At 36.5% G+C, this 26,971-nt stretch overlaps 2 protein-coding genes across 2 annotated transcripts in view; both read right to left on the reverse strand.

Moving 5' to 3' along the window:
* The window catches only part of LOC145691101 (uncharacterized), a 74,546-nt gene extending 57,469 nt beyond the window's left edge, over nucleotides 1–17,077 (reverse strand). Inside the window, exons 1-2 of the mRNA XM_081766789.1 lie at nucleotides 16,967–17,077; nucleotides 2,939–3,488 (exon numbers count right to left, since the gene is read on the reverse strand). Coding sequence (XP_081622915.1) covers nucleotides 2,939–3,423 — 485 coding nt within the window. The 5' untranslated portion in view covers nucleotides 3,424–3,488; nucleotides 16,967–17,077. The remainder of the gene's footprint in view (nucleotides 1–2,938; nucleotides 3,489–16,966) is intronic.
* LOC145689815 (uncharacterized) lies at nucleotides 11,353–26,705 on the reverse strand. Its single transcript, XM_081764023.1, has 3 exons — nucleotides 26,365–26,705; nucleotides 13,035–13,860; nucleotides 11,353–12,333 (listed from the first exon to the last, which is right to left on the reverse strand). The coding sequence occupies exons 1-3, from the start codon at nucleotides 26,703–26,705 to the stop codon at nucleotides 11,353–11,355; spliced, it is 2,148 nt and encodes a 715-aa protein (XP_081620149.1).
* Between the last annotated feature and the right edge of the window lie 266 nt (nucleotides 26,706–26,971).

The following is a 26,971-nucleotide window of genomic DNA, read 5'->3' on the forward strand; positions in this document are numbered from 1 at the left end:
CATAATTCACTATCATGATTACTAGATGTACGCGCGTTTATATTATCCTGACAAATGACAAGGCCATCTATTCTTTTCGAGATAGCACTTCATGATCTGCTTCAACTCGGGTTACTTTTTGTTGCATAATTGTCATGTCTTTGTTTAGTTTCCCTTATCTTATCGATATCTTCATCTATACTCCTGTTTAGTTGTTCAAGTTGCCTTGTTAAACAGGTATTAACATCATTGAAATGCTTACTTGTTTCATCAATACGTTGGGATAATTGTTGGGTTACCTTACATACTTGTTTATTCATATTGTTTATGTTTCTCACTAACTCACTTTCTATACTCCAAACATGTTCTGACCTCTTGAAAACGTGTGGCCACTTCACCTGTTATTTCATCCACTCGTTTAGTTAGACTTTCCTTCTTACTTCTTCGAAAAATAGAGAAAAACATTTCATTACCGGTAGGACTGTTAGAAGATGGAATAGTTAATACTTAATCGTAAGCGTTCCAGTCGAGAAGTTTTCTATCTATTCTTAGTAGTAATTAATCATCAGGGCTGGAACGCATAGGGTAATATTGTGCTAATATAGGTAGATTACACGTTCAATTAGTTATTAGTGAATCCACCGAAATGCCATCAATAAAATGCTAATAACCAACACCTTTAGAGATGAGCTTAAAACATACCAATGTAAGGAGTTCGAGATTTTCATCCGAAATATCGATGAGAAAGTTAACATTAGACATTACTCATCACTACTGTAACGTGTAATCTTAATATTGTATTTCTACTGAACACTTTAATCGGACAAAGAAACTATTAGAAAATTGTCAAACATATTTCAAATTTAAAAAGGTGATGTATGTATCCGAAAAGCATGAGTCAATAAAAACTTCATCCATGAAACACTCACTGCTTCACACCACGATCCGCTATGCCAACTATGTACCTTAACCTTAGTAAATACTATGATCTACTACTCTTAGCAACCACTGTGGTCAACCGTCATCTATTATGTTCGGCGTCTAAGAAACACTTGCTGAAAATGATCATTATATATTAACATTTCTATATGTATTTATTTAAATGTAATACATGATTGAAATAAATTTTACGTGGTGAGAAGGAAGAAAACAGAAAGAACGTCGACATCCAGAATGTGAATCTTTATGGCTAATTCTAAAACGAGCCTTTCCTCTACAGTAACTGTACCTCACGTCATTATGATATATGCAGGTTGAATATTTGCTATAGCTTGCCTAAAAGCAAGAGTCAAAAGTGCACGCAGAAGCAAAGTTTCAGTGAGGGTAAATTGAAGTCACTTCCTACATAAGTCAGTCTGTTACTGAAAGTTTTAAATATTTTCGTTCTTCTTCATTCTCTTTTTTATCTCGCACTTTCTATCAAAAGTCGTCTACTTGAAACTTAAAATTTCGAGGTAATCAACTTCTTACTCCCAATCATTGAAATAATTTAATGCTTACTTATTTAATAAACGTACAAAAGCACACGTTATATTAATAGAGTGTTTGCTTACCATTTCATTAAACAATTACAAAGCACCAGTTTCAATATTTCTCATTAAACGGTTATGTGACTAATTATCATTAAATACAAAGAAAAAACCCTAAAGTTGTAACCTGATAACATCTCGTTTTAGAATAGGCATTGCTGTCTATTCCTAAGCAAAATGAAGTATCGAAGTAATGTATTCGATTGAAAAAATCGAAAGAGAGTAGTTAAGTATTCATAACTTCCTTCTCTTTGTAATGTTACCAAATCCTATCGATTTCAATTGAATTTTAATTTTCTTAGGTTCTCTTACCTTGGGCTACTTAACTGTCAACATTTATTTGTAGAATGGTTATTTTAAGTTTAAACATCCCATGTTTATGAACGCTGGCTAGAGGAGAAGATGAAACGCATAACAATAGTGCAACGAGGACAGTGAGAACACGTCAGAACTCCAAGAAACCGAAGGAACCATCGTGATTTGGGACAGAACCAGTAGCCCCAATGCCGGCCGGAGGTGATGACTCTTCCAGTAGGCAACCTTGACCTTGTAACATGGTCAGTGTTCAAAGAACAAACGAAAGCGTTTTTTTAACAAAACATATTATTTTACCTGTAAATGTCATAGAAAAGTAGCAAGAAAAAACCTTTTTATCTATTAGCTTTGCGGACGGTACAAGTGCATATTATGAGACACTCCATCTCAAAATGTAACCTTGTAAGAAACGAACTTTTACAAGTTAAGTTAATGACCCATATAATAAAATAAGCTACTTGTAAAAGAGGAAAAGTTGAATTTATGGTTGGTCTAGTACGAGTTCGTTTATGATACATCAATATTAAAGCAATCACAGTAAGTGAAAGGATTCTCTAACGTCATATATAAAACTCGATAATTCGTGTAAGGATTTTATATATATATAAGAAAAAAAACTCGATAATTCCTTCGTGTGATCCACATTTGATATCTTTAATTATTAAGGTTTTTTGTATACAAAATAACATTACAGCTTCAAAACCCATATACAAATGAATATTAAAGTATCATTTTTATATCATGAAAACTTTTTGAGTGAGAGGGGAAAGATATAAATAATTCAGCGAGGTATTCTTCCCTGTAATAGGAAACGTATTACCAAATATTGACATTACGCAGAACCGTATAAGTATTTAATCCTGATATTCACCCCTGGTGCAATGAGGTTTCTTGCAATATACAATTACCTTTACATAATTATCTCAGTGCCGAACTGTCTTACCTATTACAACGCTACGCATTAGGTTGCATTATTTATGTGTTCAAATGTTTGTGATTCCAATAATAGAGTTTAAAATAAAGGAAAAATAAATACTTAACTAAGTATCGCAAATGTTGAAAAGAAATATTTATACAAAACATATCCCAGATGAAATAAATGCATTAAAACGTACCTCGGGGCCTGTGCATTGCTACCAACTTCTCGATTATCTTTTTCTTGAACATCCTCGTCATCGTCCTTGTCTCCGATAGTGGCAAACATGTGACTGCTTGACCCTTCTGTGATGTTTGTAAGATCGGAAGATATTGGCATGATGTTACTGCGAAAATGTTTGGAATTTACAAAAGCATCAGCCGTTGGTAAACGCTTCACCAAACATATAGCTTTCGAAGATAGTTTCCAATCTGATATTGTTTCATCTTCATTCCTTTGTAAATCGACATTCTCTCCTTCCGTTGCACTTTCTCGTTTCTTATATTCCACAAGTACTACAAGAGGGTCTTTATGGTCATTAGTGTTACTAGCACATAGCTTATAATCACATTCTTCAAATGACTCATTTTCTGTTTTCATTTCAACTTTAATAGGATTGTTTTCTGTTTTTATTTCAGTTTTATTATAGGCTAGGTTTAAATAATGTGAAGCCATTTTGATCATACAAAACTGTTCACGTCGGAGATTTGAAACCTTCAGCAGTTAATGTTCGAGAAAACCCAATAGATCTGAAACCAATAAGAAAAATATTATTCGCTTTAACAAAATTTATGAGCGGGCCGGAAGAAGACAACGGTAACTGGAACTTCAGGTGAAATTTAGTTAGTGGATTCAATTGTTTAAAATCACACTAGGGATAGAAAAAGTACTGAAAGGAGTACTTTAAAATATCCGAAATTTTACTACTACTTATACCAAAATATTGATAGACCTAAAAGCCGAAAATATAGAACTATACAGAAATGTGGAAATACTCACCAATATACGATTTTTTAAATTTTACCCCATGTCAAAGAAAAACCTAATATTTTCTTCTATTTACATACGAGATATTATAGGCATCTATCTTCTTTCTTCCATATCATTATACTTTTCTAATACATTATTATATTTTATCGAGATACGATACTAGCTTTTTTCTCTTTTCTTTACACACTGTATAGTTACCAATACTTGACGTAGATAACTGTTGCATGAGCACAGAAAACCCAAAACTAAAATATTTTCTACTATATTACTAGCTTATATTTTTAAAATTAAACATGACACCAATGCTATACAAACTTTAGCGTATCTGAAAAATCGAGATAATCTAAATAGTAGCTATTATGTCACTTCGCATAACTATGCCTTATGTTGAGACTATGCACACAATTTGTTAAAGAAAAATACGGAATGACCTCAAGATGTTTGGTTAGACTGAATATGGTTAGCTTAGGTGAGGGCAAAGTGGCACTAGTACCAGTAGCCAGTGGGATTGTTCTCAGTGGACGAAAAATAAAAAATGAGGATATTCCAGGTTTTTTTTTCTCCTGGCATATAGCTGGGACTTGGGTGGAATTTATTTCCCTTTCTTTACTTTATTTTCCAAATTATAAGAACAATATAACTAAGTACTTTGATTTATTATCATTTACTTCTAAGTTTTCAATTATTTGGAGATTGAAAGATTAAAATTCGTTGACTGTACTTTATATAATTAATTAATAATACCAGTTGAACCTGCGCTCCCTACAGAGCGCATCATTCGCATATGAGCATAAATCTCCTCGTTCCTCACAACATCTGTGCATGTCCCTTTACAGACACAAGTGAAAGAAGTCTTGGAAAAAAATCGGCAAGGCGTATCATAGAAGGGAGATTTTATCGATTTTTTCTCAATATCTCTCACCGTTTGCAAGATTTGAACCTACTTCCGGTCGGAGTGTCTAATTTTGCGCAGTATGTAATATGCAAACACATTACATACACAATTAATTATAATGCCAGCTATATATGGTGTTCATTGGGCAAAACAATCGAAAAATATTCATCTTAGACTGGAGAAATGGTTGAGTTGATTTTGAGTTTAACGTCTTGTTCAGCAGCGAGGCTATATGAGACGTGGACCTACTGATTAACGTGGAATCCGAACCATATGAGCTCCCGCCGGGAATCGAACCCAGGCCTCCCACGCCAAAGACGCGTACGCTAAACGCTTAGCCACAGAGGAGCGCGGGAGAAATGGTTATCCATGAAACGAACGCCTGAGACATATGCAAGCCTTATATACAAGTGTATGGCGTTGGAATGTATAACGCTTAGGATATGATGCTTGTTCTTTTTTTAATTTCAACGTTTACAGTGTATCCTAAAAATGTAATAAAGAAATATATTTTTTTAAATATTCTGTTTTTTTAAATATTCAATTAGAACTGGACAATCTACGTAAAATTTCCAATCGATCAGTGAGAGCCTGTAGTTTCCGAGGTCTCATTCTCGAAAGGATTGACCACAAACATAAAGGTCCATAACATATAGTTTAAAAGAACTCGAAGATGGAAGCACAATTCACGTGCATTTATTTTAGAGAAGGCTTATTAAAATACAAAGGTTTTTGCAATAATTTTATATCATAAACTTTATGAAAAAGATCTTGTTAACGTATTTACTTAAAGTACACAAATTTAAGATGTTTGTCTTTGTTAAACGTGAAATCACATATAACCGTAAATGAAAGATTTGAAAGCCAAAGTTATGGATTGAAGCGCAAGCGCTTTTAATTCCTGTTTTAGCTTTCTAATAGATAGATGATTCATTAAGTTCCATTTCCATTTGCACTAGAAAGAAGCAAAATAATAACTTACAAATGATGAAAAGGAATCAGTTTGTAAAGTAATGTGAAAATTCTATAGAAATAGAAATGAAGTACCATAAATACACCTTGAACCAAGTTTAGTAATAGACGTCGGTCTGTCTGCTGTTTGAAAAAGATGTGCGTGTAGCCGATGGTGTCTGATAGGTGATTTTTCGTTCGAAGAATATCTACTTCAGTCTTAGGAAAAACTACATCATAAACAATCTCTGTGCAGTTTACTTGGCGAGATTAGTATGATATTCATTTATTTTATTGCATGTTAAACTTTAGAAACTGAGGTCTTTATGACAGTGGCGTAACAAAAACAGGTGAGGGCAGTGGACAATAAAGGAAGAAGACAACGGTAGTTGCCGCTTCAGGTGAAATTGCGTTAGTGGTTGGAATTGTTTGTGATCACACTAGGGATGTAAAAAGTACTGAAAGCAGTACTTTAAAATATCAGAAAATTTGCTACTTCTTATAAGGATATACCTAAATGCTAAAAATACATAAATGTACAGAAATATCAAAATACTCACCACTATACGATTTTTAAATTTTACTCCTTGTCAAAGGAAAACCTATTACTTTCTTCTACTTGCATACGAAATATCATAGGCCTATAGGTTATTTCTTGCATATCATTATTATTTTCTTATACATTATTACATTTTTTTCGAGGCTTCCTTTTCACACAGCCCCGCACACGCCTTGCTACGACTCGGGTAGAGAGCATTTGTAGTTTGTAATGGCTGCCTAGCACAGCTTGGTGATTTTTTCCGCTGTAGTTGTTACATTATATATCCAAAAGCTGTATTTATACGCAAATCGTAAAAGAACTCTAATTTTTTTAACAATTACTTCTGGTGGTCCCATAGAACTATATCTAGGCCAAACGATATACTTTCATGTTGACAACCGCAAATCCTTCAGGGCTCAATAAGAAGGAAATTAGTAAAACAATTATATTTTTTCGTCAATTATTTCGAGTAGTGGGTCTAAAGAAAATCTGCACGTTTCTCTCTACCTTACAGGCAAACAAACATAATATTTCCTCCTTTTACAAATATTGGTTTGACTCAGACATGAGTGTTAGTACATTATATCATAGTTGCCTGATAATCTTCATCTCAAGTTCCTTTTTCTACGACAGTGAATGTTTCCTCCCGGAGCTACAAAACTCCCTCAGGAGGTTTTTCCGATCGGACTGAAGTAGGGTTACAGGTGCCTTCACAGTGTTTCTTTCAATCTTAGACAGAAAACTTCTCAATTCGTCATTACTACAATTAATTTTCCAATGACATATTAACACTGGGTATTAAAGACGTATGCGTACGGAGTGGCCGAATATACTGAGACTGTGCTCACATAAAAACATGTTTCCAATCAAGATATATCTTGTTTTCCTTTGTAATTGTACGAAGTTAGCAATCTTAAATTATACCGTGGATTTCATAGATCGGAATTTAGTTACTGGATGAAGAGGAAATCGTCCTTACTATTCTGTTAGTGTTCTTGTCTGATACCGATTTTATCTCATCCTAGCACAAAAATGGCGAAAAAATATACCTGACAATATCATTCTCATAAATTGGGAAAAGGAATTTAGTGAACGTGCCAGCCGGTAATCTATTTGCTGCAGGGCATTTCACACGCATCAATAGATTTGACCTAATTTTGCATACTGTATGACAGAACTACCAGCAGCATATTATTCCATTTGGATTTATGAAAATTATTTGCGAGTGATTAATTGTAGGAATGAGGGGACCTCAGGAGGAATCTTTTCCAAGATATGCAATTAATAGGCTGATTTAATGACACACCAGAGCACGAGATTCGCAGTGTTTGATTCACAAGGCATTCGTGTTGTTTGGTAACACAAACTGATTTCTTATTTATTGTAGATATTTTCTATTGTACCAAGTATTTACACACAAATCATGAAAGAATTTATGTTTTAAACAATTATTCCTGCCGTTTTACTATACAGATACACAGCACAAGTAGTTGTAGCAGTAGTAGTAGTAGTAGGAACGGGTTAGAAGCCCCGTAGGTGTTGTATGGTTTCTGTTCTAGACATAAAATGTGCAAATTTAAGGCTTGGCCAAATGTTTTCGTACATCTTAGAATCTCTAGATTCGTATAGTAAAATTCCATCAAATTATTTCTGGTGGATCCCGTGAATTCCATCTATGCTAAGTAGAATTTTCTGATGAGAGCGAAACATTCTGGAGGATAATAAGAACCGTAAGAAGTACGAAATTTTTACCAGAAATACTAACTCAGAGTAGACTTTAATATACTTGACCCATCTACGCATCGACATGTAGGACCGCTTCAGCATAGTACTGTAAGATAGAGATAGGAACGGGTTAGCTTAACCTTAGGGTAGTTTTGACTCATTTTAGTTTTTTTTTTTTTTTTTTTTCTGAGTGAGTATACAAGTTGGTGCAAGCATTGCAAAGTTAACCCCAAGTTTATTTATAAACATGTCTAAATTCACGTTGCCACATTGTGAATACAAAATTTTATACACTCACGTTGGTATATTTTCTTCTAGAAACACACTGACGGTTAAAAAAAATAAGGGCTCAGAGATACACATACAGGTCACAGATGCAAAATTAGACATTACTGCTGTATCGCCGGACCAACTTCAAAATCGTAAAAATTGACCGAATTGTACTGCATTCAGTTACATTTGGTTGGACTAAATTAAGTTACGTTAGATTACGTTATTAGGCATGCAGTTTTAATATACGGATAAACAGTATAAATAGTGGTAGTAGTATTAAGAGTACTGTTATTGTAGGAATGCGCAAATTCCCGAAAATATATTTTTCGAGAATATTCGCTGGGAATCATCCCAGAAAGATTTCAAAAAATGCGAATATTCCGGGAATGTATGTACAAACAAGAAGAAAATTGCATTCTATTGCTATATTATAATTTCTAATTAAAATTAGTTTTCTTTTATCAGAGTATATTTGTGATTGTTATCTCCAAAGGTTCTTTAAAACGTATATTCCTAACGGTATTATGTTATTTAATTATATTTAGAGAATACGCATAAATGTATATTTACAAATATGTCTTATGCAAGTGAATACTTTGGAGATATTTGGTATAGAAAGTCCAAATATTTTACACCGCTAAGCAGTATAAATTTACATGTTAGTGAATTTTCTAAACTTGATCCTACTACTGATATTGTAAACACATTAATTACTTATGTTATAAAGAAATTCAGTTATGTAACTACCACAAGATGCGTCTGTCAAAAAATTCGTAAGGTTGCCAGTGTAAGTAATGGCCTATATACAGAATGTTGATTAAAGTACACTGTGCTTTGTTACTGTGTACTATTAAATCTCTAATTTAAGAAAATTATTTACAATATTTACGGTGTTACAAAAATTCTGCAATAACGCTTGCACATATATACACACGTAAAGAAGAAAACAAGTACTAATTAACATAGGTCCGGAAACGCCAGTACTAACGAAACATCCTGAGATGCAACCCTCATTTTGATAATATTATATTTTAAATGTAAATGTATTTACAGCTACAAAGATCCTATTATTCAATATTTGATTGTTCCTCAGAGACCGAAATTCGAGTCAGAGACGACGACAACATGTATTACTAACGGTTATTCGATGTGTAGATACACAACTCTGTCTACAGAATTTCTAGATAACTTTACAATCTGGTTCGTTTTCATTTATAAATTAGTATTTTGATACGTTCTAGTACAAATAGAAATGGGAATTTAAAAATCATATTATTAATTAGTTAGGGTATATAAATACAGTCAACGAATTTTATTCCTTTAACCTCCAAATTATTTAAAACGTAAATCATAATAAATGAAAATAAATTCCTTCCAGTGTTTATATCATGGAAACCACCCGGAAATATTCCAATTGTCCACCATAGGTAATAGTAGTACAGGTAGGAACGGGTTAGAAGTAGTGATGGGTAAATTCCCGGGAAGATATTTTTCGGGAATATTCCCAAATTGGGAATTTGTGTTTCAGGAAGATAATTGCATTATATTATATTCTATATTATGATTTCAAAGTTGAATTAATGTTTATATCACAGCATATTATTACTGTTGTACACAGAGGATTATTTAAAATGTATATTCTGAACGGTACTATGTTACTTTATTAACACTTTATTATATTTAGAAAGTACGCATAAATGTATATTTATTTACAATATGCTCTATCAATTAAATATGTGTGAAAAAAATTATATAGTAACAATTTAAATTTATATGTAAGTGGATTTGCTCAACTTGACTCTATTACTGATATTATGAACACATTAAATTTATAAATGTTATAAACCAATTACATTGGATAAATGCTACAAGATACATGTATCACCAATTTATCAACATTTGTGCATACATATTTATGTTCACAAAATTTGCAAGATACTTACATATCTTTATAGTTTACCACGTAACATTGCCATACACGACTTTTCCTTCTACCCATTTTTCAAAATTCCATACGCTAATTCACATGTAAAAGAAGTCCGAGTACTTCTTCAGAAATTCGAGACAGAGAGAGGAGACAGACCGACGTCTATTACTAATGGTAGTTGTTGGCAGAGCACGCTTTTCTATACGAAGGAAATGCAGGATTTGAAAGTAAACTAATATCTGAACTGTATGTAAATATATTTTGCAGGCACTTGAAGATTACTTATAACATGATGTTGGACATAACACTCCTTTTCTATTACTAACATAAGTATTTCAGAGACAACTTCTTCGTTCTAGCACTACCGCCAGTTCACGTATCCAGAGTACATATATATAAAAAGAAAGAGCTAACAAATGACAGTCAAAATTCGCACTGAGACAGTCTGCTTCTTATTTTTTTTTAACACTTCCTCCTAAACACACTGTCCTGCCATATTACTGCAGGAAACTCCCATATTTTTACGCAAACTTTGAAACCTTACCTTTTCAAATGCTTTGGTAAATATATCAGCTACCTGATTTTGACCCGCAATATGCTTTACATCAATTTTGTTATTTTGAATAACACTCCCGTACAAAGTAGTATCTTATTTCGATGAGCTTTGACCTTTTGTCAAATTCTGGGTTTTTTGTCAATTTCACAGCCCTAGCGTTATCTACTAATAATACAGGTTTCTCACCAAATTTCACGCCCAAATACTGAACAATCGCTTTAAGCACATTAGTTCCTTCGCACCTTCACTCGCCGCAATGAATTCAGCTTCCGTTGTTGACAAAGCCACTGATTTCTAAAGGTGACTTGACCACGTTACTGCACTTCCTGCGAACACTGTAACTACGCCACAAGTAGACATTCTTGTTTTGATGTCTCCGGCATAATCCACAACACTGAAGGTTTTTAAACCCGTGGTGTTGTGTGATGAATACACTAGGCCATAGTCGAATGTACTTTAGAAGTACTTGAAGATTCTCTTAATCTTGATCCAATCCTCTTCTGTTGGCTGTTCAACGGCTCGAGCTGCTTGAGAAACTGCGAAAGTAATGTCAGGGCATGTTTCCACTGCGAAGTACATTAAGCATCCTACAGCTTCACGATATGGAGTTCCTTCTTTTATCGGCTTTGTACTACCGCCACTACTCCTATCGGATGGTGTTACAACTGAATTTGCTTCACTCATGTTAAATGTTTTGAGAATGTTTTTGGTATATGCTCGCTGACTTATAAAAATCTCCTTTCACTACGCTGGATCTACATACCCAAGAAGCTATTAGGTTCATCAGTAGTAATTACAAATGTATTACTTAACTGCTTTAAGAAATGGTCGATTTCATTAGAATCACTTCCTACCACTAATCCATCATCAACATACACCAAGACAATTAACTTTTTTTCATTTAGTTGTCGAACGATCAAACAAGGATCAGCAGCACTCACTTTCGTTCCTTGTTCTATCATAAACTTTACGAGTCGTTCGGTCCAACATCTTGGTGCCTGCTTTGGGCCATACAAGCTCTTCTTCAACTTGCACACTCTACTACTTTTATCGTCGTATCCTTCCGGTTGCTTCATGTGCACTTCTTCATGAAGTACCCCATTCAAAAATGCAGTTTTCACATCAATCTGTTTAATATGTAGTCTTTCCGTTGCTGCGACTACAAATACAGTTCTTATTGTATCATACCTTGCTACAGGGCTAGATGTCTCTTCATACTCTATCCCTTCCTTTTGTCCGCAACCTTTAGCTACGAGTCTCGCTTTGTACTTTTGTACAGAACCATAAGTGTTCAGTTTTCTTTTGTATACCCATCTGTTTGTTATCACTTTAGCACCATCTGGAAGCATCACTAAGTCCCACGTATGGTTCTTCTTTAATGCCTCCATTTCTTCCTTCATAGCCTGAGACCACTGTTCCTTGTTGGCTGACTGCATGGCTTCTTTATGTGATATTGGGTCCCCTATTTCACTTGTTGCCATATACGCTGAACCCATAACGAACTCACCAGAAGTCAACCAGGCCGGTTTCTTTACTTCTCTTCTTAGTTGTTTGGTGGGTTGATCTTCCGCGTCTTCTGCCTCGCTTTCAAAGTTGGAGTCAGTACACGGTATCTCTTCCTTCAGAATCGGATCATTATCCAGGATAGATTCTTCCTTTTGGGTACAAACTTCTGCAACCAATTCTTCCTTCTGATCTGGAACCACTTCTAAGAAATCAGTGCAAGTATTTTCTGGCTTGAAGTACACGTCATGTGACAACACAACACGTTTCTTTGAAGGTATGTATACTTTGTATCCATCTTTATCATTCAGTTATCCAACCATATACCCATGAATACTTTTGTTGTCGAACTTTTTACGAAACTTCTTTGGAATATGCACGTAGCATTGCGTACCAAAGACTTTAAGATGGTCAAAAACCATCACTTTGGTGCCGTTCCACAACTCACTTGGTGACTTTCCTGTTTGAGGGTTCTTTCCTGTGTGATTTAAAACATACACTGCCGTTTCACACGCTTGAGGCCATAAGAACCTAGGTAAACCACTTACTGAAAGCATTGACCTCGCCAGCTCAACAATGGTTCGATTTTCACGTTCTGCAACTCCATTTTGCTCTGGCGTATACGGTGCAGACAAAACTGGTGTTATTCCACGCTCCCTTAGAACAGCTTTTACGTCTTCACAGTCGAATTCTTTGCCACCGTCACTTAGGAACAGTTTAACAGTATGCCCCGCCGTCGATACTTCATTTAGAAATAATTTCAGGCATCTCACCACTTCATTCTTTTGTTTAATGAAAAATATTCTGCGATATTTACTGTAATCGTCCGTGAAGCACACGTAATACTTAAACCCTTGTACACTGTCCGTTACATTGGACCATTTACATCTGCATTTATTAATTCACCCACCCTTTGTGGCCTGTTATGTCTTACCCTCAACGGTTTCTTATGTGCTTTTCCGAGCACACAACCATCACAGAAACTTTGAGTATCTGTATCACTCACTTCTATGTTTGCCTGCTGAAGAATGTTTTTAACATGTCTTTTATCTTGATGCCCAAGACGCTCATTCCACAACTGTAACGTTTCTTTGGTTGTTGCAATGTTCACTTCAGCCGGTTCACACGGAATAACCACTCGAATATGCATGATATACGTGTTTTGTTTCCACTCACCTGTCGCAATGACCTCGTTATCGCAACATAATGTAACTTTATGACTGTCTATCGATGCACTAATATTATGTTTTGACGTGCTGCGCACAGAAAATAAATTCTTTTCAATTTCCGGTACGTACCACACATCTTGTAGATAACCTGGAATCCATTTACCGTTCACGAACCGTTCAATGTTTACTTGACCTGTTTCGTTCGCCAACACGAAATGTTTGTTTGCTAATGTCACACTTACTGGAACAGCAAACTTCTTATACGAAGCAAAATAATGTTTATTCGCAGTCATATGATTTGTTGCTCCTGAATCACAAACCCATGAATCTTCTTGCACTGCACTACTAGTCGCAGATAACGCTGCTCCACTCTGATCACCTCTGGAAAAGGCCCCCAAGGAAGTTGCATTTTCAGTTCGTTTTTTCTTATCTGCCTTCTTCTTTTTACAGAATTTCTGAAGATGGGTTGTCGACGAACAATAATAACATTTCTTACGCGTTTTGTTTTCATTCACATTCTCCCTTGCACTTTCATGCACATTCTCCCTTACACGACTGGTAAGGTTTTTGCTTCGCTTTCCTTTCACGTATCTTTGAGCAACAAATGCAGCATTTTCTGATAACGATACGGTTTGTAAACGTTTTTCTATGGTACACAACTTTTCGGTTAAGTTTTTCGTAGTCCGCTCACTATCACTCATTGATTCCCAGACATTATTAAACTTCTGATACTCAGAACCAAATGAATTAAGTATTCTTCCATGTAAGAGTTCAACCGGTATGTCGTGCGATCCCCTTCGTCGTAATTCACTGTTCATGTCCGATACAATTTCTCCGCTTTCGATACGTGAGCAGCCATATCCATTTCTGGATCGCGTTTTAAATTAAAAAACTCTGTCATTAGCATACTTATCCTTTGTATGTTTGACTGTTCATACACACTAACAAGTTTGTCCCATATGTCCTTGGCATTTGTGTAAATTAACACTAAATCCGCCACCTGTGTACTCAGTGCACTAGCAATTAACGCCGCTGCTTTCGCATTGTCCCGTTTCCATACTTGTAGCGCCTGCAGTCCCTCTGCCTTTTGTTCCGCAGATACTTCTAGACATGTCCTTGAACAATCAACTATTGACATCAGTTCATATTGTTCAAAATGCATTTTCATCTGCGACTTCCATTGACAACAGTTGGATTGCCCAACCAAATTTCAATTTTAGTTTCCGGTCCCGCCATTTTCGGCAATTCAATCCACTAGTCCACCTTTGTGTAATTGTTTGACACTTACTGTTCACCACGAAACACGTTGTCCCGTACAGCAATCTAGTCACAAACACGTAGGAAAAACTTCTTACCGGTACATATTTTTTTTTTTTTTTTTTAGTTACCACAGTTCACACTTTGAGTATTTTTACAATCGAACTTCCTGCATTTTTGCTGGGCCCATAACCTGTTGGCAGAGCACGTTTTTCTATACAAAGCAAATGTAGGATTTGAAAGTAAACCGATATCTGAACTATATGTAAATATATTTTGCAGGCACTTGAAGATTACTTGTAACATGATGTTGGACATAACACTCCTTTTCTATTAATAAAATAAGTTTTTCAGAGACAACTTCTTCGTTCTAGCACTACCGCCAGTTCACGTATCCAGAGTACATTGCGGTTCGTAGACACCTTCACCCTCAATACATATATATATATATATATATATATATATATATATATATATATAAAGAGAACTAACAAATGACAGTCAAAATTTGCACTGAGACAGTCTGCTTATTATTTTCTTTAACAATGGTACAGGGATTACTAATAGTACTTCATTTCTATTTCTACATAATTCTAAATTACTTTACAAAATGGTTCCATTTCATCATTTGTAAATTAGTACTTTGTTAACTTTGGCTGTTCTTTAGCATTAGCACCTACCTTTTTGCGATATTCAATTTCCATGCGTTTGTTTTATGGTTTCATACGTTAAATTACGTTACCAACGTTAAATTCAGACAGCGTTGCAGAGCGAGCGTTAGCGAATGAAGGCGGGTTAGAGCCCCGCATGGCACATTTTTTTCTATCTAGTGATGGATAAATTCCCGGGAATATATTTTTTGGGAATATTCCCAAAATGGGAATTTATGTTCAATCAGAAAGAAAATTGCATTCTATTACTATATTATGATTTCAAAGTGGAATTAATTTTTTTATCACAGCATATTATTACTGTTGTCCACAGATGATTCTTTAAAATGTATATTCTGAACGGTACTATGTTACTTTATTAACAGTTTATTATATTTTGAGAGTGCGCATAAATGTATATTTATTTACAATATGTTCTATCATTTAAATATGTGCGAAAAAATATATAGTAACAGTTTAAATTTATATGTAAGTGGATTTGCTGGACTTGACTTTATTACTGATATTATAAACACATTAAATTTATAAATGTTATAAACCAATTAGATTGGATAAATGCTAGAAGATACATGTCTCACCATTTTATCAACATTTCCGCATACATACTTTTGTTCACAAACTTTGCAAGATACTTACTTATCTTTATATTTTAGCACTAACTTGCCATACACGACCTTTCATTCTACCTGTTTCTTGAAATTCCATGCTTTAATTCACATGTAAAAGAAGTCCGAGTACCTCTTCAGAAATTCGAGTCAGAGAGAGGAGACAGACCGACGTCTATTACTAACGGTGGTTCAGGGTTTATTAATAGTACTTCATCTCTATTTCTACATAATTCTAAATTACTTTACAAAATGGTTCCTTTTCATCATTTGTAAATTAGTACTTTCCTAATTTTGGCTGTTCTTTAGCATTGGGGGCCGGCTTTTGCACCTACTTTTTTTGCGATATTCTATTCCGATGCGTTTTTTTTAATGTTTTCATACGTTAAATTACGTTACCAATATTAAATTCAGACAGCGTTGCGGAGCGAGCGTTAGCGAATGAAGACGGGTAAGAGCCCCGCATGGCACGTTGTTTTCTATCTTCGTTGCCAACAATTGACTTTCTTTTCTCAAATAAATCACTTCCACTAACCTTTCCGTTTTATATAAATCCCTTACTGGCTTAAAAAAATATGGTTGGTACTTTCTTGACTACTTGAACATCACTATCAACTCATTTCTTCCGTAAATCATCCTACCTTTTGCTAGTTTTGGCCTTCAATATCAAACAATTGCCCTACTTTTTAGTGCAAACGGAAACGGAACTTAAAAAATCAAATTATTAGTTATATAAAGTACCGTCAAATAATTTAAAATTTTTTAACCTCCAAATTCTTTAAAACCTAGAAGTAAATCATAATATATTAAAATAAAGTAATTAGTCATAGGGTTCTTATAATTCGGAGGATAAAGTAAAGAAATGAAGGTTATAGTTAAGGAGCCGTACTTCCCATTTAGGGAAGGACGAGAAACGCCATACTTTCAGGAATTATTCATTGACTATCTAGGATGTTAAAAAGTAGGTAATAGACTGAGTTCTTGCCCTTGTACTTAGGGTGTTTAGGTAGTGCAACAGTAAGATGTATCCTCGTGCACGGGAGATGAGAAGTAGCTGTTCTTAACTATTACCGGGAATATTCCCATTTTTAAAATTCCTTCCCACCGGGAATATTACCACTGGGGTTTTGTTCTCGATATAATATGGTCAAATTAAAGACTTACGCAATTTTTTCTGTACATTTTACAACCTAAGGATCCGTTCCGCACAGTAAAACAAGAGTACCTCTCAGCAAAAGTCCACCCGCCTCCACATACAGTACCGCTTACAACATAAAAACAATAAACACACGCTGTTACCAGGTCTGGATATTAAAAAGTATCGAGGTTATGCTCCAAAGGTATTGGATTTGAACTAGTTGTAGCCCCAATGTAAAAAATTAATTAATTTGCAGCTACCGGTATACACTTTTATGAATCATATATATCCTTATCGATTTGGAATACATAGAGTTGGAATTATGTCAGATATATGGGTTGGCCGCGGTTATGTTGTAATGCAAACTCCATACTACCTCGGAAGTAGTAGAACTGCAATGAACTTAAAATAAAATGAGAAAGTCTCTGATTTCCTACCTGACATGTTTGCTTAACTGAGTTTTGACCGGAGGGAAGTTACAAACATGTTTTTGAAAACAAAAGCACGGTGGCAGTGATCAAAAACTAAATACTCAAATCTCAAACATCCCATTCGTAATAATGTTTAATACTTATTTCAATAAGTTTGTTATCAATCCTGATGATAGCAAACACACTATACAATAAAAACTACATACTCCAACAATTTCAAGAACTCAATACCAATTCTAAATTACTAATTTATATTTTAATCATTTTGTATATTATCAAAAAATACGTCTAATAGATGCAAAATAATAATCTTTCTATTGTTCCATTTCTTGTTGACTTCACATATAGTCAATATCAGACATTATTAGCCACGCATGCCTAGTATCCAGCTTTTCACATTGCTTTACTTGTCAGAAGCCAACAAAACAGGAAACCACACTCAGCAGTCCGCATACGTTAAAATGAAAAACGACCGGAAAATCATAACTCACATAATTAGCTCTGGCTCTTAAATTTTCCTCTTTAGTCCAAATATAAAATCATTTTCGGTATCAAGGAGAATCAATCAATAGGAAAAGCAAAGAAAAACGCATTTATTATTACACATATTTATTCAATTTAATTTAAAATTTAAATATTCCAATTTTTAATCATGTTCTAATAGAAACATAAACTACAGGCTTTCTATTATTCCATTTCTTGCTGACTTTACATATAGTCAATATCAGACATTATTAACCTTGCATGCCTAGTATCCAGCTTTTCACATTGCTTTACTTATCAGAAATTAACAAAACAGGAAACCACACTCACGAGTCCACATACGTTAAAATTAAAAAAGACCGGAAAATCATAACTCACATAATTAGCTCTGGCTCTCAAATTTTCCTCTTCAGTCCAAATATAAAATCATTTTCGGTATCAAGGAGAATCAATCAATAGGAAAAACAAAGAAAAACGCATTTATTATTACACATATTTATTCAATTTAATTTAAAATTTAAATATTGCAATTTTAAATCATGCTCTAATAGAAACATAAACTACAGGCATTCTATTATTCCATTTCTTGTTTACTTCACATATAGTGAATATCAGACATTATTAACCTCGCATGCCTAGTATCAAGCTTTTCACATTGCTTTACTTATCAGAAACCAACAAAACAAGAAACCACACTCACGAGTCCACATACGTTAAAATTAAAAAAAGACCGGGAAATCATAATTCACATAATTAGCTCTGGCTCTCAAATTTTTCTCTTCAGTCCAAATATAAAATCATTTTCGGTATCAGGGAATCAATCAATAGGAAAAGCAAAGAAAAACGCATTTATTATTACACATATTTATTCAATTTAATTTAAAATTTAAATATTCCAATTTTTAATCATGCTCTAATAGAAACATAAACAACAGGCTTTCTATTATTCCATTTCTTGTTAACTTCACCTATAGTCAATATCAGACATTTTATTTGTACGCCATGGAAGGTCTAAAATATTTCGGTGTGTTTTGAATCCCGCATCCCCTTGTACCATACGCGCATCTGTACTGTGCTAATTTTGGGTTGCTCACATTAATAAGTGCCGCTGTTTTTGTCCTCACTAATATTTAATTAGATCTTAGGTATTTTCTTTAATTATCTAAGTTTACTTTTATTGGCGCTAGTTTACCTCTGGTTGGTAATAATTTGGTTTCAGTTAGTTGGTGGTTTTACATCATACCTGCGCACGTAGTTCACGTATTTCTCGTTAGGTGTCTTCTTTAGGAGCTGGCTGTTGATGTGTGCGCATTGTATCCATCTCCAGACCTTAGTCTCTGTTTCGTGATGTTTTTAACATTTACAGTGAAACCTCTACTAACGGACACCTCTATAAAGCGGACACCTCCCTTAACGGACATATTTTGTAATCCTCAAACACTGTAATAGGGAAAAACATATTGGCAAACCTCTCTAAAGCGGACACTCTCTAGTACGGACACGGACAGCCTTTTGTGTCTTTTATAGGTATTATTTACCTCCGTATTACGGACACTTTCTCTAGAAATAAGTTGAAAAGTGTAGTAAAAATACATTTTTAGCAATTCGTGCATGTGTCACCAAGGAAACATTGTGACAATATTTTGCCCCCTCAACTGTCTGCTCAGCAACCCAGACGAAGCGTCTCTGTTTAACAACACTCTTATGTCCTTTGCTTGCATCCCACTCCCACCCAAGCTGTTTTAGACATAAAAGTGATTGGCAGTTGCCCGCCGTTAGGGATGACACGTTATGTTACTGTCCCATTGGAGTCTCTAACCAACCACAAGACAAGTTTAGTATTTTATGCACTCAGGTATGTATATTGTCTCAAAAAGGACACTTCAGGACTGCAATTACCCCACATATTAAAGCGCCATACTGAAAACGAAGGAAGTACTGATAAGCGCAAAGTGCAGAGAACTATAACATGTTATTTCCATTTTGTGCTTCGAACACAGAGTATTGGATGACAGAGGATAATGCATGTAGTATTCGTAAATACGTGATTCATGCAAAAATATTTTTTATAATTGTATATTACCTTACTCACTAAGTTACATAAAATACTGAAACCTCTTGAAGGCGAACACCTCTCTATAGCGGACAATTTTTGATTTCCCACGGCTGTCCGCTTTAGAGTGTTTTCACTGTAATAATAGATGTAGCTACGGTGCCTGGCTATTGAGAGAAGTCCCTTTGCTAAACATTTCATTTTTTATACTATAACTTAAGTGAATACTAATTATTCTTTGCAGTTTAACGCTCACAATTACACCCTTTGGCATAACTGAGGGAATGACTGAAGCCAGTGAATCATGATGAGACAATTAGTGAAATGAAAATGTTTGATGAAACTGGAGTATCCCGAAAAATAGTAATTCTTGTACACACCTGTCTAAAAATTTTATCGTACCTTGATGTGCTAAATATTAAAGTTTACCTGTTACCGATTTGAATCCCCTCAAGAGCCGACATTGTATTGCAGTATCCCTTTGACACATGGGTAGTGATTGTTATACTGCTTAAAATGACGTACATTTGTATTAAACTTTTATAATGATTTTTGCTTTCATTTGCTTCTAGAACATTACAACAATAGTTTTTGGTGGTTTTAATTACCTAGGTACATCAAGCCGTAGTTACAGTGAACAGTGCGATTTTAGACGCATTATTGTTCTATTGCTAATATTTTTCGATCTCTATTACACAATAGACTTTGTGTTTATCGAAATTTAAGAGTGTGTTTATTACAGTACATTTCTCTCATTTTGCTACAGTCAATAGTTACTATTTATACAGCGTTTATTATTCTATTGCTATAGTATTCAATCCGTGTTCAGGATAGACGCTTATGCCAGGTGTTTCATATTGCTCCAGTTTCGCAGCAAATATGTTCACTATTTCTGAGTTATGAGAAAGTAAAAGAAAAAGGTTTTAAAAGAAAACGACTAAAGAAAAGAAAAATAATCGCTAAACATCACAGCCACTTCTTGACGGTTTTGAAAGACATAACTCAACGTGGTACGAGCATTTACGGACGGATTTTTCCCAGCGGGAGATGTGTCCGTTGACGTTGTTTGAGTGCTGTTTTGTGGTTCACTGAGGAAAGGAACCAAACCTTTGAGTTTCTTAAACTATACTTGAGAAAAGCGAAGGAACCCTACACAAGGTCCGTAATTGGACTACGGTTACTTATAACTCATATTATTTCGTGTATAGCGAAGGGTTATTATTATTATTATTATTATTATTATTATTATTATTATTATTATTATTATTATTATTATTATTATTATTATTATTATTATTATTATTTAATATTATTCACAAAGGAAGCAAAGAAAAAAGTTCTGACGCATTGAAACTCTTTAAAAGGCTTACTGATAACATAAAATAACAATATGAAGAAAAAGCTCGCTAATTTCCAAAATAAAAAACCTCAATTATAAAACTCTAAGTCATCTTCAACCTTGTGTTTATATTTATGTCATCATCATCATCATAGGTATTCTGCCCTTATTGGCAGGTCGCTTGCCGCAGCTGAGAAGCTTCCATGCTTCACGGTCTTCCGCTAACCTCTTCGTCTTCGCGTATGATCCTTCTGTTTTTATATCATCCATTAATTGTAGTCTCCTTCGCCCGCTCCCTCTCTTTCCTGCCACCATACCCTCTAGCACGTCCCTCATGATAGAGTTAACTTTAAAACCTTTAACGGAAATTTTTGTGTGTCCTGTTCAATTTCGCTAGGTAGCTGTTATTATATGCTTATAGGGATGTATGCGAGACGAGACGAGACGAGAAATGGAAAAGTCTCGTATCGTCTCGCAGCCTCAAATGTTGGTCTCGTCTCGTCTCGCAAATGCGAAATCTCGTCTCAAGTCTCGCATAAAATTTTGAGTCTCGTCTCGCGCGAGACTTTCTCGCAGTCTCGCATATATTCTTGGTGAAAATTTTGCAATGTGTTATTCTATGGCTGTTAATGAATGATGGTGTCACATTCTGTGCGAAGGCAGATATTTGACCTAAAAGCCCCTTGGCAAGGTGAATCCGTGGTGGTTTGCCATTGCTTTTCATGGGATGAATGTTCATAACATCCTAAGGAGACGGAATCTAGAGTTCAACATTGTATCCGAACTTGCGTCCCCTCCACTCCAAATTAAAAGAAAAGTTGTGCTGGAATTTGATTGCTGGACCATTAATTTTCGTCAAATTAATAGCATAATTTACAGCAAAACCAGCATAAATTAATTACTGGATCCAACATTGTTTTTCAGCTTAGAGGTCTCCAGCAATATTTTCTAGTATGCCATACGGGCACATTTTTGCCCCGAAGGAAAGTCGCCAATGTAATTAGGATATAAAGAATATAACGTTTCCGTATATGTTTTTCTGAACTCATTGAACCAAACCCGGATCCTTTTACTATATGTTTTTTTTGCTAGCTGTGGCCAGCACCCACCCAAAGGGTTACGCCCTTTATTTGGGAAGAGAATGAAGGATGAACTATATGTGGAAGGCAATTGTCGGGAGGCAAAGGAGATTACATAAACTTTATTATAACCCTGTTTTCCATATTGCAGGACATTATGGCCTTTAACCATAATCATAAGCATAGGTAAAGGATAGGAACACTATCTAACAATGCATCCGGAGAGTGATAAAAGCTGAATAGTGGTGATAGAATGAAACTATGAGGTGCACTTCACATCACAACACAACACAGATAGGAGTGTTAGACAGACGAATGAAGGTTATCTTCTGTCCAGGAGCTGCTCTGGACGCAATGAGGACGAGGGTAGCCCAATTAGTACGGTAGGGTTATTGTGCAACATAAGATGGAGTGATGTATGGTGGGGGGATGGCAATGAGAAAGTCATCAAGAAGTTGCAAGTCCGGACTATATGGCGGAAGAACGTAATGGTATAGAGTCAACAGCAGAGAGAGTGAGGAAGGCTGTATAATAAAAGAGGGTTTGCGGAGAGTGGCTTCGTGGTGCATAGCATCAAACAATAGTGGATGGTGAGTCTGGAATCGCTTCGTAACCTACCGAAGTCTGAGATCTTCCAGGTGGTAAAGGATATGCGCAAAAGGCGTTTTCTCGTACAAGTCTCTGGTTGAGCTTGGTAATCTTATGCGGAAGGCAAGGCGGAGGGCGTGCCGCTCAAGAATTTGGAGTCTCCGGTAGTATGATTCGGGTGCAGAAAGCCAAGCCGTAAATCCATGTGTTAACACAGGTCGGTAAAAAGCTTTATAGGTCTTAAGAAGGATGTGAGATTTTAATCCCCAGTTAGTCCCAGTTAGGCGTCTGAGTAGATTCAGACGGTTTGTTGCTTTAAGAGCAAGACTTTTGAGATGAGCAGACCATTTCAAATGGGAGTCGAAGACAATGCCCAGATATGTCTCAGTGGGACTTGCAGCAAGGGGAGTACCTGCAATCTCGATTCTGAGGTTGGCCGGATTGCGATGGACACGACTACGTTTACCGGGTGGTAGAAAGTTAATTGCTTTGGTTTTATTGGCGTTAAGTTTAAGGCGCCACATATCACACCACTGAATGAATGCGTCTATGGCAGTTTGAAGGATGTGGTTGATATTGTGAATAGTTGTCGCCGTTGCCAGGAATGCCGTATCGTCCGCATACTGAAAAAGACTGACGTTTGGAGGAAGAGCAGGAAAGTCAGCAACATACAATAAGTAAAGTAGCGGGGACAGGGCAGAGCCTTGAGGAACTCCAAAGTGGATAAATATAGGGTGAGATAGGACATTATTGATAGAAACATAGGTCAGGCGGCTAGAGAGAAAATGGTAAATGAAGCGAATGTAACAGATTTTAAGTCGGAAAGAAAATAGTTTGAACAGAAGGCCGAGATGCCACACTTTATCGAAAGCCTTTTCTAAATCGAAAGGGACGAGACAGGAAGGCTTAGATTAATTAAACTGAGCAGTGATGAACGTGGTCAGACGGAGGAGTTGATCATTGATACTGTAGTTTGGGCGGAATCCAGCCTGATGAAGGAGAATTAGGTTGTGATCGGCAAGATGTGTGTGGAGGCGAGAGACCAGTATCCGTTCAAGTATTTTGCTGAAAACGAGGGTGAGTTGAATTGGACGATAGGAAGACACATACGAAGCTGGTTTGTTCGGTTTCAGGAACATTAAGGTTTTGGATGTTTTCCAGCCGTTAGGGATAAAACCAGTACGGAGGATGAACGTGAAGATGAGAGATAGAAGATAATGGAGAATGTAGGGTCCTTCCTTGATATGGCGATACGTAATAGAATCTAGCCCTGGAGCGGTGTTGCGCTTACGAGAGACGGTGGTGGTGATTTCTGTAACGGTGACAGGAGCTGTCAAAGATGAATTGTCGGGTAGAAGATGGTCAAAATGCGGTTGGAATGAAGGCGAGTTGAGATTGAACCGGTCGGTAGGATGAGTGCGAGCAGATAGAGCAGGTCCAAGTGGCGTGAAGACATCTTGAAATTAATCAGCAAAGGTATTGGCTTTGTTCATGTCAGTGTGTAAGGGCGTATCATTGAGAATGAGTGGATATGATGTGTGAGAAGTTTTACCAGTGAGCTGATGAAAGCGTTTCCAGAACTTAGTTGGATGTGCTGTATCAGAGAAAGTATTACAGGTTTTAATCCAGCTTCTGGTCTCATAGGCAACGAGGTAGTTATGCACCGCCCGCAGGTATTGGCGATGTTGCCGAAGCGATTCCAGATTGCCCGTGCGAGTAAAATCACGATGCAGCTGACGGGAACGACGTATTAAATGTAAGTATTGTGGTGGCAATTTTGGTCTATAGGGATCAATTGTAGTCCGAGGGATGTACTGCAAGGACGCCTGATGAATACTATCAGTAATCTCATCAATAGTGTCGTATAGTTCAGGTGAGCGGGTTGAGGTGTACCTGGATTTTGAAGAGTAGCTTTAATTGGGACATGATCGCTCCCAAGCGGGTCAAGCACAGAAAGAGTGAGCTTGGAGAGAATATTGGGTGATGTTATGACTATATCGGGAGTTGTATTCGAAGCCGGTCGAGTTGGTTTAGGAATGGGATGAATAAATTCCGTCGTTTGGGTCTGAATATAATTGCAGAAGGTGCGTTTTTGATTATCTGAGCGGCTATGGTAGTTAATGTCGGCCATTATGATGTAGGTCCGAAAATTCTCAGAAATATATTGAAAGAAACTTAAAGGAATAGGATGGCCTGGTCGTATATAAATGGTAGCAACAGTGACGTAGCATTATTTGAAATATAAAGTAGCGGTAAGATGTTCAGGCAGTGATGTATCGCCAGTTGCGTGTACTCTATGTGAAATAGAGTGCGGAAAACCAATAGCTACGCCACCATTAGCACGGCGGGTGGGAATGGTATTATCATGTCGAAGAATGTGATAGGGTGAGAGTTTGCATGAGATTTTAGGAGTAAGAAATGTTTCGTTGAGAAGAAAACAATGAACGTGTTCCTCCAGAAGTAGCTGCTCAAACAAAGGTTTGTTTTTTGTAGAGATCGAATGTTCAGAAAGAGAAAATTTACTGCCATAATGAAAAATAACGAGAATAGATGAGGAGAGAAGTTATACTGCAGATTCATGGACTGTAGAATGAAAATGAGCGTAGTTGTTGGAGTAAGTGCCAGTGAAGTTGACATGCAGGATAGTTTTAGCAGCGAGTTGTACTTGTTGGAGCATATGTTGACGAAGAAATGGATGTATGTTCTGCAAGGTAACAGCGAGAAATGACAACAATTTGTCGACGGTGATCGGTTGTGCAGAGCTAGGAGGCGGAGTAGTAGAATAGGAGTTATGAATACGGATAGGTACAGTGAGGTCTGGTTTTAGCTTCTCTGCAGCGGGTTTGGCCTTACATTTATAGCTATACGTGGGATGCTGATCTGGGCAGGTCGAGCATTGCGGTGGATTACTGAGATTGGTTCAAGACTTGGTGGAATGTGAACCTGCACAGTACCCGCATTTGAAAGGGTTCCTGCAGTCGTTAGTGTGATGTGAGTTATAAGCTTAACATCGCTCACAACATACAGGAAGAGGCGGAGGTGAGTGAGACGGTTCCACCCGATGTCGTTTCAGGTATATGTAGGCACCATTGCATCCACGGTCTCTTGACTGTTTGTGGGAACTCGGACCATATAAGTGGGTCCGGATGCGTTCTTTATGCGAAGGCATTTCAGGATTGAATGACCCTCCAGCCTAAGTTCATCAGCGACCTCGGCATCCGTGAACTGGGGATCTACTCCTCGTATTACAACAGATAGAGCTGGAGGCTTGCGAGGAGGTGGAGGTTGCTATGCCCGGTTTGATGAAAGCTTTTGAAGGTTTGCCGAGGTGCCAAAGATCTCGAAAGAGTAGGTGTTACGGAGAGTGGTTGCCATGTTAGGATCTGTCGATCGGATGATAATACCATTCTTGGTAGGTATTAGCTGCTTGACATCCGATCGTGGTACGTACTTCAGTAGACGTAAGTAGATCTGCTTTAAATCATGGTATTTAACGTCGTAGTTGGTAAGAAGAAAAGAATGGACTACTGGTTTAGATGATTTTCCTGGAATCTCGATATCCATATTGCTAGACGCAGACGAGGACTCACTCAGTGTATGATGACGTTTGGTTGGAGGTGTCATCTGGAGCGCAGCAGAAAAGGTAGCAGCTGTTGTGGAGAGAGCCGTCGGACTGCTCGGCTCTGACTCTTGGCGGGCTTTTCGTTTGTCGATCTTTGCCACCGTCAGAGAAGGGCCCTGAGCAACAACAGGAGGTAGTCCAGTATGGCCAGTGCCTTGTCCAGAAGCCATAGCGAAGGTCGTCTAGGTTACAGGTTTGAAGAAGACCACCCGTTTGGATAGTGGTCTAGGTGGGCCAAAGAGGCTATCAACCTGCGTAGGTATCTGATAAGGTGGGCTAGATAAGTCTCTCAACCGATACACACAGATATTTAGCTTCAGTGACCAAGATAGTAGATAGGAGATTACAAAAATCGTCACTAGGCTCTAGTGGCGCTTCAGAGCAGACAAAGCAAAACTCTGGGAAAGTATGCTACTATATGTAAATTTCTTCGTCT

This window comes from Thermobia domestica, chromosome 7 (genome assembly GCF_964235325.1).
Source record: "Thermobia domestica chromosome 7, izTheDome1.hap1.1, whole genome shotgun sequence".
Taxonomy (NCBI): domain Eukaryota; kingdom Metazoa; phylum Arthropoda; class Insecta; order Zygentoma; family Lepismatidae; genus Thermobia; species Thermobia domestica.